The sequence below is a fragment of the Cygnus atratus genome, chromosome 17 (assembly GCF_013377495.2).
Source record: "Cygnus atratus isolate AKBS03 ecotype Queensland, Australia chromosome 17, CAtr_DNAZoo_HiC_assembly, whole genome shotgun sequence".
NCBI lineage: Eukaryota > Metazoa > Chordata > Aves > Anseriformes > Anatidae > Cygnus > Cygnus atratus.
This window is the reverse complement of record NC_066378.1, coordinates 14,561,926-14,576,302: the sequence shown is the minus strand read 5'-3', so window position 1 is coordinate 14,576,302 and position 14,377 is coordinate 14,561,926. Positions and strand designations below refer to the sequence as shown.

Genomic DNA, 14,377 nt, shown 5'->3' with positions numbered 1-14,377 from the left:
CTTCCCTGGGGTACGGGCAAGCTGGGTGCTGGTTCGGCTCGAGGGCAACACAGAGAGGTGTGTAGGTGAGGGAAGGAGGCAGCAGGCAGTGGTGCTTCGTGCTCCAGCCCTGCGGTGCTCTGGGCTCCTCTGATGCACCGGGCCAAGCGGCTCCCACCCGTGCTCCGCTCGATGCTGCCCTGAGCCAGGGCCCCTCTGCGATGCTCGGGGGGTGAGGAAGTCTCCGGGCTGCAAAGAGCGGAGGACGGGGGCCGACTCCTAGCCTGGCGTCGGGGCAGTGGCTGTGTGCTCGGCCAGGAAACACGAGGATGGAGGAAAAGCCTGAGAGGGACAGGAGGGAGTTTGGCACAGCAGCGAAGCACAACATGGACGCTTTTGCCTGCTGTCTTCAGGAATCTTCCGCCACAATCTGCTGTGCCGGCTGGCGGCAGCGCAACAGCTGGGACGGTCTCGTCACGTTCTGCTGCTTGAGCTGCGTCTGGCCACCGAGAGCTGCTGGAGCCCTGTGGGTGGGGAAGTTGGCTGGTGGCAGCACGGCAAAGCACTCCAGGCCCTTGACTGAGCGGTTGCGTTGGAGGGCCCACTTCAGAAAGTGGTCGTGCTCGAGTGTAATGAGACGAACGGCGGCTGCTGCCCTGGCCGTGCTGCCGGGGCGCAGTGCTGCTGCTAACGGGGCCGGGGGGCTCTCGCTGAGCTCCACTGGCTTTTGGGCACAGGGACAGTAAGCGTTTGGGTGGCAGCACAGCATCCTCTGCCCCAGAGCTGCTCCTGGTGAAGCTGCCTGCTGCCCTTGCTGTGCCAGTGCAGGCAGCTCTGAGGGTTTTTTTTCCAGAATGCTGTGTTTTGTTTCTTTCTGGGAGGCTCGTGCAGGCTCTGGTGGCCCTATTGCCGAGCCTGGAGAGCGCCGAATTAGCGCGGCAGTTCCCGTTGCCGACTGGGCCATGGCCTCTGCTGCCTTGGGGCAGGCGGTGCGCTGGAAGCGCAGGCTGGGGCCAGCCGCCTGGCTTTGCAGGGGGCGGCACGGCCCCCAGGGGCGCGATAAATGCGGGGAGGTGCAAAGTGGGTGCCCCCCGGGGCGGTGGCAGCGGAGGCGGTGGCAATGCCCTGGGTGGGGAGGCTGCGGGGCACGGAGGTGCCACAGGGCCGGGCGTGCTACACGGTGCCCTCGCCCTGCATCGCTCGCAAGCTCATCACCAGGCCCCTCACCTCCTCCCACCCCCAGCGCTCCCGTTATTTTCAGCACTTTTCTCCGTCCCCGCCAACCGAGCTGCTGGGGCCTCGGGAGGCCGGGGCCGGCTCAGGAAAGGATCCAGCTCCTCGGCGTTCTGCTTTACCCTGGAACAGTTACACCAGCAGGCAGAGCCCCCTCTGTTTTCAGCACAACGGTTTATTGATAATCTTTGCTTATCCACTGTATGAATGTTACCAAACTGTAAGACAGTTGCCAAGCCAGCCTGCTTCCTCAGAGTCTGTTCCCAAGTAATCAATGCATGTAGAAATCATGGTAGAAATCATGCACTTTCAGCTATTCTGTAACAAGACAGGTGTAAAAAATATCTTGGATGTATTTGAAATCTCTGCCTTCCCTTGCAATCCGATCACCGAGAAGTCTGTAAAGAAGTCGCTCTGGAGCTGGGCTGCGTCCCCCCGGGAAGGGCAGGGGGTGGGGGAGTCACCCAGCCCCTCTCCAGCCAGAGGAGCAGCGCAGGGGCAGCACCCGCGGCGTGCTGTGCTGCGGGCAGGGTCACACACCGCGCGGCAGCGCCGAGCCCCGGAGCCCCCAGGCAAACCCCGAAAGCTGGGAGAGACGTCAGCGAAGCGTGTCGGTTGCGAGGGGGCAGGCGGAGGGCTCTTGTGCTGCAGAATTAAACACCCCAGGCGGCCTTTGGAAACCTCTCCTGTGCGCTCAGGGGCGTGGGAGCTGCTCCCTCTGCTCGCCCTGGCTGCGGGACGGGGGCAGCCAGCAGCCGGGAGCCCGGCCGCTCTGCCTCGCTGCCCTGCGGCTGCAGCCAACCCAAAGCCCACCTCCGCAGTGCCAAACGCCTCCCTGCCCCTGCGGGGGCTTCCCAGCCTCGACTTGTGGAAACCAAGGGCTGCCGATAACGCAAGGAGGGGATTTAGGCAATGGGTAACACCTCTGGCAAGGTTAAAGAGCAGGGCTGGCCGTGCCCGGCGCTGGGTCTGCCCCCCGGGAGGTGCTCGGTGCCTGCTGCTGCCCGTCCGTCTGTCCGTCCATCCGTCTGTCTGCACGGCACCGCAAACGGGACAGGGGCAGGCTGAGCGCAGAGCTCCACTGTTTGGCTGCTTCGCTGTTCTGGTGCGGGAGCGTTGTCCTTTTGATGGCCGCGAGAAATTTTACACTATCACATTCAAACAAACACCCTGGTAACTCTACTTCTGAACACTGCAAAAACACGGTAGCAACATAACACGTACAGGAGTGGTGCCGCGTCTAACCACGGAGGGAAGGAAATGCACCGTCGTGGTGGAAAAGGATCCCTGAAGCCAGTGATGGGAGGGAGGAGATGGGCGTTGATACACGTCGACGTTTCCATTTACAAGAACCCGGAGGGGAGCGCCCAGCGCCGGGTGCCGTGAGCAGCCTCCCCGGGGCGGGCGGCCGCGGGCGGCGCTGGGGCTGCGGCGGTGCCACCAGCACGAAGCCGGGTCCCGGCTGCCCTCACCCCCACAGCGAGGCAGCGCCCTCAGCGTCCCGGGGCGAAGATGAAGTCGAGGGCTTGGCGCTCGGCGGCTGCCACGTTGGGGTGCCACAGATCCACCATGAAGACCACGCGGGGACCCTCCTCCGGGGGACCTGGGAGGGACGCAGCAGCGGGGTGAGGCGCGGGGTCGCTGTGCTCCTTGCCCTGCTCGTGTCGGAGCGAGCTGTGCCTGCCTGAGCACCGGGATGCCGGCCTCTGCCGCAGAACCGGGCAGCCCCACAGCTCAGGACCCCTGGAGCATGGGCAGCCGAGGCACTCGGCGAGGTCACTGCGTGCAGCCCTGCATCGTGCACGCTGCAGCAGGATCGGCCCTGTACAACTCCAGCAAACACCACCCCAGCTGCTACCGGGAGCCCAGTGCCTCCAGCACCTGGGGTGGGGTGCTCTCGACAGGGCCCCAGCCCCGCTTTTTGCAATCACACAGCAACGTGTGGCACCTCAGGGCAGCGGGCATGGTGCTGAGTTTGCCGTTCAGCAGCAGCCGTCCTTGGAGCTGCGTCTCAGAGCGGTGCACGGAGCCGCTGCTGCGCTATTCTGGCCTTCCCCATCCCCACGGCGCTGCAATGAGCTGCATTTCCCCATTCCATAGCAGGGTTTATGTGGGAGCAACAGCTTTTGTTCTCCCACCCTCTTCACACGCTCTCCTGCAAAAAACAGCTCAGCTTGACGCTTTTATGCCATCGGCAACTAATGCCGGCTAATCCAGGAGAGCTGGAGCGGAACAGCCCCGCCGGTAACGGAGAGGGGCAGCAGAACCGGCCGGACCCTGCTGCGTCCTGCTGTGCTCGCCACGGGAAGCACAAATTCACCCTGCCCGGTGTTGCAGCTACCGAAAGGTTTGGGCTGGATCGAGCTCCGCAAACGGGGGGGAGGCTGGGGGAAAAGCCAGAGGAGCTGGGACCCGATGCAGAGAGGGGACAGGCACCAGGAGCTGCCGCGGCGCGCCTGGGGCACGACGGGTGGCAGAGCCAGCCCTGCGGGCTGGGGAGCGGGGTGCCGGGGGCCAGTGAACGGGGTGCTGGGGGCCGTGAAGCTTTTCTCCTGCCAATGGAGGAAAAGGCCCCTCTGGCACACCAGGCGCTGAGCGGCTGCCTTGCGAGAGGGCTGGCTGCAGCTGGCAGCGCCGCTGTGAGCCGGGGCACGGGGCTGCCAGCGTCGGTGCCTGGGCAGCCCTGCAGCGCTCAGGGGTGAGGGAGCTTCTCTGTGCTCAACACTGGGTGGGGAGAGGCTGGAGGGCCCCGAGGGGCTGGCAGGATCACTGCAGGACTGCGAGGCTGCAGGGTGAGGGCAGAGAGCACCCCGGGGAGGAGAGGACTCCAGGTCAACTGGGCAAGGGGGACCAGGCAAGCGCCGACGTGTGAGCTCCGCGCTTACCTTCGTGAAAGGCGGTGTGCAGGAAGGAGTCGTCGAAGAGCAGGCAGCGCCCCTCCGCCCAGCACTGCGGCTCGCCCCCCACCACGAGCTCGCAGTTGCTGGGGGTCTTCAGACCTTCAGGCACAGAGGAGAGAAGAGGGGGGGGGTGGTCAGGCGGCGCTGCGCTCCCCGCGGCGAGGGAGCCCCTCAGGGAGCAGTCCTGAGATGGGAGCAGTGAGCACCACGCGAGCTCCGCGCTGCTGCCCCCGGGCAAAGTGGAGCCCAAGGGGTGCCGAGGGGCTGCTGCCCCCCGGGAACAGGAGCAGCAGGGCTCAGTGCAGGGCTCAAACAACGCCAGGGCACTGGGTTCGCAGGCTGAACTCCCAAACCAGTGCAGCTCGGCCCCTGCCCTCTCCCTCCTGCCCATCCTGTGCCCAGGGCTGCGGGGCACCCCCCTGCAGTGCCTTGCTGTACCCAAACCGAGCTCAGCATCGTGGGCACCCTCTTTTGTACCCGGAACGGCTGCCAAGTCCCAGGAGCCCACAGGCACGAGCTGTATGTAGGAAGCCAGTTTCCTGGTGCATTTTTGTAGCTTCGGGAGCAAAGGCAGAGCCTGCACGCTTATCTTCCTCCAGCACTGGTGTGATTACACTGCCCACTGCAAGGCTGGAGGAGGAAAACGTTGCACTGGGACTTAAGGAATGGGCTCAATGCACGGCTCTGCCCCTGCTCCCCATTTGACCTTGCACCATTCGTCATGGTTACCTCCTGCATTCGGGGCTCGAACTAGATGACCTTAAGGTCCCTTCCAACCCAAGGCATTCCACATTTCTAGGATCGTGTGCCTTGTCACTTGGTCACCCAGCCGAGATGCTGCTGCAGCAATGCCCCACCAGGCAGCTGCTTGGACAGAAATTCAGGAGGGTTGCAAAACTGCCCTAAGAGAAGAGGCTCCGTGAAGGCAAGATGCAGAAGGACAGCCCTAGGAATAAAATGGGTCTGTTCCTAAAGGACTAGCACAAGTCGGGACAGTTTGGTGAGGGACAATCCCACCACCCCGTGCATCAGGAATGCCACCCGTGGCACAGGGGGAGTGCTGGAGCTGGTGCAGCAACCTGCCCCGAGGTGCAGCCATGGTGGGGAAGGGGCAGCGCTCCCATGACTTTCAGGTGGCAATGATGCTGCAAACGAGCAGGAAGGGGTTTCTATGCCAAATCCAAGCAAGCACAGCAGGGACTCCCAGCTACCCAGGAGAGCTGGGAGCATAAAAGCTGCTCTGCTTTCCTAACGTACATTTCAAAGACGGCAAAACCCAAACCCATTTCCCTGCACAGTGGCCTCAGCTGGAGTCGCTCCAGCTGGAAGGGGCGAGCTGAGCAGCCAGGGGAGGCAGGAGGAGGCGGCAGCAGCGCGCAGCCTTTCCTTCTGGGCCAGCGCTCTGCAGGATGTGTCCCTGTCCCTTGGAGCAGCAGGACTGGGGCTGTGCCTGGCCCCAGGTGCTTGGCAGAGCAATGGGGGGGCTGGGGGAAAACCCAGGAAGATTCATCTACACTGCCTGCTGTTCTGGCTATGCAGAGCAAGCTGACCTGGAAGGACTGGCTGTCTCAAAGGTGACCATGGCCTGGGCACAGTGACAGCCAGGACAGCAGCACCGAGGTGGGGGCGTCACCAAGATGAGCAGCTGTCGGCACGCCCCGGGCACGGGGCTGTGTCCTGGCAGGAGGGCCAGCAGCAGGCAGCGGATGGAGCAGGACTTTGGGAAATGCAGGACAAGGGGACGGCCCACATCGCTCGTCTCCCCAAGGCACGCACGCTCCAGGTGCAGAGCTGGCCTCGGCTCTGCACTGCTGTCGCCTGCACCAGGCTGAGCCGTGCCTCGCTCTGCGCCCAGGAACCGCGCTCTGCCCCTTGCCTCTCCCAGGTGCTTCAGGGGCTGGCTCCCGACTCACCGACGGCTCCCCAGGGCAGGAGAGCTCGTCAGATAGCTCAGAAGACCAGCTCCCACTTGTAATTAAATGGCCAGTCGCAGCCGGCGTGTGTTTACCCGAGAGGAGTTGGCTGAACAATCGCGTTCGGTGTTTGCCAGCAGGGCCCGTGCGGTGCCTCCCCCGTCGCGATCTGCGCTGCTTCCAGCGCGGCAGAGTCCCAGCCATCTGTGCCGCGTGGGCTCCCCCCTTCCTGGGCACCCGCGGGGCGGGGAGCACCGCACCGCCTGCCCAGCGCCCGCTCCCCCGGAGAGGACCCCCAGAGACCCCCTCCCTGCCCTGGGACTGGCACCGAAGCAGCGCCTGGCCCAGCTCTTTGCTCACACCTCCCAGTGGCAATAACTGTGTCCCTCGCCCTAAAACCCGGGACATACAGGATGGACCCACACTGGGAGGCAGCTCGGTGGCCGGAGCAGTGCCCCAGGCTGCCCGGAGAGGGGGACGGCGAGGGACGTCCCGCAAGGACGCACGGCCCCCGCGGGGTGCTTACCTAGGTGGCAGCGGATGCGGATGTTGGTGGGTCCGTAGTGCTCCGCAATGACGGTGCCCGGGCTCAGCACGGAGATGCAAGCGTTCCCAAAGACATTGTTGCCAATGCAGGTGCGAAGGCTGCCGAGCAAGCGGTACGTCCGTGGGCATCTCCTGCAGTTCCTGGGCACGCACATGCCCTGGTTCACCAGGTAGAAGGTGAACCACTCCCCGCTGGGCGTGCTGTTCATTTTCCATCCTTGCGGGAGGCTGCAGTTTGAGAAAGCTTTGTAGAGGGTCTCAAACTCGCACAGGATGGTCTGGAAGTTGCGCTCCAGCAACTCCACGTCGTGCTTTTGAGCGTCCCGGGCGAAGTAGGGCATGGTCGGCAAGTCCGGCAGGAAGAAGACTTCTGGCTTCTGGATGGACGGCCGGCTGTTGAGGTAGCGGCCCTGCTCGCGGATGCCCTTGTGGATCCTGCCCATGCCGGACCAGGAGTAGCGCTTGGCATACTCCTGCAGGTTGTGGTAGAGTTTCTGGTTGAGCCCGTCGTGGTGCGTGCAGCGCACGCACTCGGGCGAGTGGCAGTAGACGTACCCGTTCTGCACGCCGTTGGCCTCGGCGCTCTGCATCAGGGCGTTGACGGTGGTGTAGGCACGGGGCTGCTCCCGCCCCACGTGGTAGCAGTACCACACGAACAGGACCAGCAGGCAGGCGACGGCGGCCAGGGCGGTGGCGTCGCAGTCCCGGAAGGACTGGATGCCCGTGGCGATGAAATCCCGGAGGCCGTCCAGGGACCAGCTCCAGTCCACCAGCCACTCCACAGACATGTTGGCGCAGCGGTTGGCGCGCAGGGGGGCCCGGCGGTCAGTCCTGGCGGTCCTCAGGGGCACCCACACCATGCAGGTCTGCCATGGGGGAGCGGAGCTGCGGCTGTCCCCAGCGCGCCCGGCACCTCCGCATGGGCAGCAGCCGCCGGCAGCTCGCGGGGAGGCGGGCGGCCGGGCGGCCTGGGGGTGCCAGAGCCACGGTGTCAGCAGAGACGTGCCCAGAGGGTCCCCGCCTGCGCTCCTGGGCGGATCATCCTGAAATGCAGCACCGGGGAGGCTCTGGAGAGACAAATTTAGAGGTGTTACGGGGCATTGGCTTCCCCTGGGGTCTCTGTAGGGGCTCAGCCTGGGGCCGTGGGGGACACTGGCTCCTCATGGGGGGAGAGGGGATGATAGACAAGGAGCCCTGCTGTTTGCCCAGGAGCCCAGTGCTGTCCCACACTGAGAAAAGCCTCTACCCGCTCCCAACAGCATCTGCCACAAGAATCCCAACGTCCACTGGAAGGTAAGTGGGGAGAGCCAGCCCCCCAGCTCCCAGTGCCCCATTTCCTCCCCTGCTCTTTCCCCACACTTCTCTTCCGCTTTGCTGCCTTATCACACCTGAAATCCGTCTGATAAGGAGCCACATCTGGCTGAGCCAGGAGCAAAGCTCAGAACAGTCTCTTAGCAGCCCTACCTCGCAGCACATCGATTTATCTTCTGGATCTGAACGCTCTGAAATGACGCTGCCTCCAGAGACCAGGAGGTTGCCACCTGCACCCAGCGAGCCCAGCACCCGCTGCGGGTTCCCACTGGTGCCCACCTGGCGTGGCAGGGACACGGCGATGACAGTGGCAGGTCTGGGGACGGTCGGTTTGATTCCACTGGCCGAAGCTTCCCAAGCCTTCGGGTCACAGGAGCTGAATGGCTCCTAGCACTGCCACCACGGCCCGGCTCACCTGGGCTAGTGTCAGCCCAGCCCGAAAAGCAGAGCCTGTCCTCCCTCCCCTGGGCAGGGGCAAATCCCACACACAGCCAGCGGCCGCTCGCTGCCCCTCAGCAGGGCAGAGCACCGTACCAGCTCCATCCTCACAGCACAGCCACTGAGCACACGGCAGGGTCGTTCCTGATGTCTGAGGCCCTCGGAGCTCCACGCCGGCAGCGCTGACCTCAGGCAGCTCTGCCCTGCCCCACACCAAAGCTCTCGGGGAAGCAGCCGGGTGAGGCCATGCCCCTGCTCCTGGTAACCACGCGTGGCCCCTGCTCACCCCAAGCGCCATCCCCGGGTGGGTAGAGGGGCAGGGAAGGCAGCGGTGAGAAACAGAAGGGAAACACAAACCAGGTCGGAAAGCACACCAAGGGCTACCCCCGACTATAGCGCGCTGCCAGCACGGAAGGAGAGCCCTGCAATTACCAACCAGCCGCTAGCTGCTGACCAGGACCGTCCATGGGCTGAGGCAGCCGGGCACGTGCGGAGGGTGCAGCCCACCCCGGGGCACACGGAAGCAGAGCGAGGGCTGCAGGCTCTCAGCCGGTCCCCCTGCGCCAGCGCCGTGCCCAAACTGCACCTCCTGCACGTGCCAGCTGCTGCAGAGCCCGTCTGGAGGGCAGGCGGGAGCTGCAGGGCACCAGCTCCGCATCCTCCGTCTCAGAGGAGAGAAACGAGGATGGCAGAGGTTAAGGGGAGGGAGGGAGATGCTGTGGGAGCTTATCTGTCTCATCTGTGAGCGCACTGACTGGAAGGAGGAGGCCGGGTTTATTAGCCAGGGAAGCTATCCAAGCCCTTCCCGGCCCTCCCTGCCAAGGTCCTGCAGCTCGTAAATGAATGTGCATTTCCCCACAGACCGAAGGGTGATGCACCTCAGCTGATGGAGCTTTGGCTGGGACCTGACCCTGCAGCGGTGGGCCCAGCGCAGGGCTGGGGACCCAGGCTTGAGGCAGCTTCATCCCACGGGCAGGACACGTGCACAGCTGAGCTCCTTCCACCCTGCTTCCTCGTAGCACAGTGCCCGTGTGCCCCGTCCCGGGTCCTGCCATCCACGTGGCGTGTCGTAGCCGCCTGGAAATTTCAAGACAACTTTCCTCCCTCCCCAGTGGCTGGCATCCCGCCACACACGCCGGCTCCTCCAGCCCAGCCCTTGGCTCCCGAGTGCAGCCACGGGGCCGGACGCGGGGGTGTCCCCCAATGCTGGCACAGCCCCAGCGGCACCGGCTCAGCGGTGCCAGGACGTGCCCCAGGAAGGCAGGCAGAGCCCAGGAGCCATCTGTATTCACAGCAGCTCTCCTGCCCTGACACAGAGCACAGCAGCAAGGCTCTCCTTCAGAAGCTGAAGCTGATGGATGAAGTGCAAGCCTGGCGGGAGCGGGGTCCGACAGCCTGGGGGTCCCCAGCACGAGCACAGCTCTGCTGCAGCCCCAGGGCTGCGGCCAGCACCTCAGATGGGGAAAATCAAGGGGAAACCATCAGGGAAGGAAAGGATCAAAGCCCCTGCACCCACCGGCACCCCACCCAACTCCCCAGGGGCACGGGACCCGCCGGGAATTCGGGCCGGGCTTCCCTGGGGTGGCTTCAGGCCGAGCCTCGGCCGTGGGTCCTGTGGGCAGCTCCCCGGGGGCACCGCAGCCCCCGCCGGGACCCGCTCGGGGCTGCAGCCGCCGGGCTGAGACGGGACTCGGGGAGACCCCCGCGGGCTGAGACCCCAGGAGCGGACCGGCTAACGCCAGCCCACGGCACACCCAGGCCGTGGGGCTCCGCTCACCGCGGTGCCGAAGTTGTGCAGGACGTGGGGGCAGCCCCGCGCCAGGCAGCTTACGCCAGGCGTTACATAAGGCGGCCGGCCCGGCACAGCACCGGGGGGCAGCACCGGGGGGCAGCACCGGGGGGCAGCACCGGGGGGCAGCACCGGGGGGCAGCACCGGGGGGCAGCACCGGGGGGCAGCACCGGGGGGCAGCACCGGGGGGCAGCACCGGGGGGCAGCACCGGGGGCACCGATCCCTCCCGGGGGGGCGGCTTCGGCCGGGCCAGGCGGGCCGTTACCGGGGCTGCAGCCCGGCCCGGCACCGGCGGCCGCAGCCTCGCCCCTCCCGACGGCCGTGCCCAACGGGGGCACCCGCGGCGGCCGCTCCGCACCGGGCGGCGGCGGGCGCTGAGCCCCTCTCACGTCCCCGGTGCGGCGGCCGGGCCGTGCCCCGCCGCCACATCCCCGGTGCGGCGGCAGCACCTGGCCCCGCGGTGCCGCCCGCCCGCCGCCGACCCCCGGCAGCCCCGGGCCGGGCCGGGCCGTGCCCCCCGCCGCGGGCTCGGCCGCCGCCCGCCCTCCCGCCGCACGCAGCCGGTGCCCCCCCCGCGGCCGTGCCGCCCCCCGGCCCCCGCCCCGGGCCCGCAGCGCCCGGCCCCGCCCGCTCCGCCGCGCTGCGCCGGGATGCGGCGGTACCGACCTGCCGCCCGCTCCGCTCCCGTTCCGCTCCGCTCCGCTCCGCTCCGCTCCGCGCCGCCGCCCCGGACCACAACTCCCAGCAGCCCGGGCAGGAGGGGCCCGCGCCGCCCCCGCCGGCACCGCGCCGGGCGGCAGCCTGCGGGCCCCGGGCCAAGGCACCGCCCGCCCGGCCCGCCCCTCGCCGCGGCCTCGGGGCGGCGCGCCGCGCCCCCGCGCCCCCGCAGCGCGCCCCCGCGGCCCCGCGCCCCCGCAGCGCGCCCCCGCGCCGCCGCCGGGCCGCGGCACCCGGGGATGGAGCGCGGCGGGCGGCGGGCGGCACCCCGGGGTGCGGGGCGCGGCCCCCAGGGATGCGGGCAGCCGGGTGCAGCGGCTGGGGTGGGGGCATCCAGCGCCGCGGGCACCCCGGAGATGCGCTGGGGGGACGCGGGCACCCGGGGATGCGGCAGCTGGGATGTGGGGGCTGCTGGCCCGGGGGATGCGGGCATCCAGGGCGCGGGGAACGCCGTCTGCAGGGATACGGGCGCCCGGGGAGGCAGCACCCAGGCCGCAGGAGCTGCGGGTCCCCAAGGACGCTGGTGTGTGGGATGCAGGGGGTGCCGGCCCCCAGGACAAGGAGCACCCAGGGAGGCAAAGCCCGAGACTTTGCCCAGCCGGGGATCTGCGGCTGTGCTGCAGCACCCGGGATGGGGAGAGGCTGTTGGCTGGGGTGCTGGCTGCCGGGATGCAGGAGGTGCTGGCCCTGGGGCCGTGGGCACCTGGGATGCAGCACCTGGGATGCAGGTGCCTGGGGACGCAGGTCCCAGGGCTGTGAGCGGTCCAGAGGGGTGGCAGACACACGCGAGGCCCCCCGGGCTCGCAGCCGGTTCCTGCCCCCCATTTAGGAGGGGCCCTCGGTCGGTAAATGACGACCTGGCCGTTGGCATCTCCCAATCCTGTCCTGCTGCCCCAAGGTGCCTCCTGCCTCCGCTGCGGGCCAGTGCCAGGCTGAGCCCCCTGGGCCACGGCAGCTTCAGCGCCTGGCTGCGGGTGCAGGAGCTGTCCCCGCAGGGCACACCCTTGTCTCCAGCTTGTTCGGCCAGCCCCAGCAGGTCAGCGCTGCCTTCTCTCCAAAAGCTCCCTTTCTAAACTGGTCTTGAATGCTTGCAGGCTTTAGCCCCGTGGAAAAGAAGAGACCAACTTTGCAGGTTGGCTGAAGAGGAAATAAAACTTCTGGCAATTTGGGGGGTCCCTTAATGACTCTTAAGTGCTGGGGGAGAAACGGTTTGTCTTGAGCCTTTCTGCTTCCTGCTTGCTTGCTCTTTTCCCCTCCAACCCGCTTCCCATTCGCCCAAGCAAATGCCGGCGAGTGCAGGGACCGGAGCCCCAGGCCCGCAGCTCTGGCGTTCCCCCGGGGCAGGCAAGCTGCGGGCTGGGCTGATGCCAGGCGGAGTCCCGGCTCTCCTGGCTGCGCTGCTCTGCCCGCTGCCACGTGGAGCTGCCTCGGACACGTGGCACCGCTCGGAGCAGGCACACGGCCATGGGGTGCTGGCTCCAGAGCAGCCTCGTGCCTCGCCGTGCTGGAGACCCAAGCTGCACCTCGTTTTCCGTCTCACTACGTTTTTCCTCCTCTGTGTTCCTGCTGTTTTCCTGTGCTCTCACGAGCGCTTTCCCCATCCCCAGGCCCTCCCCTGCCGTTTGTCCCTGCAAGGTGAGCTTATTCCCTCCAGCTCCTACCCAGGCCCCTTTCAGCCTCGGTCTGCACCTCCTGCCTCCTCCCTGCAGGCACAGCCTCCTTCTGTCGGCAGTCACGGTGCCTGCTGGCTCTCGGTGTTGGTCTGGATCGCTCCCATGACTTTCTTCTGCTCTTTGCTGCCAGAGCCCCCCGCTGGTCCTCTCCAGGCCCTGGTCCTCAGCTCTGCTGCAGCCTCTTCTCTGCGGGACCAGCTGCTGTGCTCTCTCCTCTTCCTTTAGGATGTCGCCTGGCTGCCTTCGCCATCCAGTGCAGCCAAACCCTTCCCCACAGTGCAACCAGTCGGCTGTGGAGCCTTTCCCCAGCTCGGAGAGCTCTGGGGAGAGCAGGGAGAAGGGGATGTCAGGACTGGAGTCTCATCCCGACTCCCTGGCATGCACGCACCCCAGTAACGCTAAGCCCATAACAGGCAGCCCAGAGGTTCCTTGTAACGCGTCCTGCACCGCACGTGTCTGCCCCGTGCTGAGGGTGCAGGGACCCGATGCCTCTGTCCCGCGCTCCTCCACAGGGCTGGCAGCGATGCAGCCAGGGGTTAATGCTGCTGTCAGCCTCCTCTCCATTTTATGCTTCACCGCTGTCTCCCCCGCCCTATCAACTCCTCTCCTCTCTCCCTGGCCTGGTGATTCACTGCTGCTGGGGAGCTCAGGGGAGACGTCAGCCCCGTGAGCCAGACGTGTGGGTCTGGGTCTGGGGTCCCTCAGCCGGGATCCTCGGGGGCCACGCTGCAGGCACAGCCCCAGCCCCGAAGGGCCAGGAACAGCCCCGGGAAGAGCCTGGCACGGCCCTGCCAGAGACGCCCTGGCAGGAGCCCTGTCTGCGGTGCAGCCTCTTGGCTCCAGTGATTCCCTCTCCCCGTTCCCGAGGTTTGCTCCCGGGGCAGACACCGCGCGGTGCCCTCCCTGTGCCGCTGCCAGGACGCGGCTGCAGCCAGCAGCGCTTGCAGTGTCCGGGGCCAAGATCTCCTGGAGCATCCAGCCTGGGGCTGGGGCAGAGCTCCCGGAGGGCTCCCCCCTGTGCTCCCCGAGCCAAGGAGACCCACACGTCTGCAGGCTCCTGCCCCCTGACCCCCCCTCCAGACCAGCTTGCGAGGGATTCAGTACTGAAGCACGTCTTCTGGAGGGGGACAGTGCGCAGCATCCCCTGAGCGTGGCTTTGCTTGCAGCCCCCCCCCCACCTCTGAGCTCTGAGCTCTCCCCCAGCTCTGAGCCCTCGTGGTCTTTGCTCTTCAGCCGTACCCAGCCAGATGCTGTTTTCTGGCTCTGCCCTGGAAGGGGCTAACACCAGCCCCAGCCGGTGACGGGTGCCTGGGCAGAGGAGGGGGCCGAGGGCCCGGCTTCTGCCGTAACCCTCCGTGCTCGGCCAGGCTCGGCGTGCTGCCCCCGCGCCCCCCCGGCCACATTTGGCTTCTGCTGAGGTGTAGCCCCGTGGTCTGGGCAGGCGCAGGAAGGCAGCCAGCAAATGGCCGCGTGCAAGCCTGCTCCGCGAGCGCCGGCCAGCCGTTCCGTGCCGGAGCAGGCCACGGGGCGGGCAGCGATGCCGTGCGGGTGCCGTGGGCACGGCGGGTCCCTCGGCTACGTGACTGCCGGGCAGCGAGCGCTGCGCGCCCCCACTCGCGCCCGTCGCAGGGGAGAGGCGGCTGGAGGCTGCGAGCTGCGCCAGACAAAGCTTCATCTGCACGGAGCGAGAGGCCAGAGATTGGCTCCTGCTTGACGTCACCGAGGAGAATCGGCAGCACCGAGGCTTTTTTTTTTTTTTTCTTCCCCTTCATTTTAATTCTCTTGCAATCTCTGTCCAAAAATAACGCGAGCTTCCTCCCTGGGGATTGCTCTGCATCGCGCTCTGGCTCCTTCACCCTCCCGTGCATTAGCCTGG

General features: G+C 66.7%; 1 protein-coding gene across 2 annotated transcripts; it reads right to left on the bottom strand.

Annotated features, from left to right (window-relative positions):
• Nucleotides 1-1,369: 1,369 nt before the first annotated feature.
• ASPHD2 (aspartate beta-hydroxylase domain containing 2) lies at nucleotides 1,370-10,909 on the bottom strand. 2 transcript variants are annotated; one of them, XM_050714167.1, is made up of 4 exons: nucleotides 10,778-10,909; nucleotides 6,552-7,638; nucleotides 4,098-4,211; nucleotides 1,370-1,530 (listed from the first exon to the last, which is right to left on the bottom strand). In XM_050714167.1, exons 2-4 carry the CDS (start codon nucleotides 7,429-7,431, stop codon nucleotides 1,526-1,528), a joined length of 999 nt encoding a protein of 332 aa, XP_050570124.1. In that variant the 5' UTR covers nucleotides 7,432-7,638; nucleotides 10,778-10,909; the 3' UTR covers nucleotides 1,370-1,525. The 2 variants fall into 2 exon arrangements, with proteins under 2 accessions (XP_050570124.1, XP_035421640.1); XM_035565747.2 differs by having other exon boundaries at nucleotides 1,370-2,815; nucleotides 10,778-10,908.
• Between the last annotated feature and the right edge of the window lie 3,468 nt (nucleotides 10,910-14,377).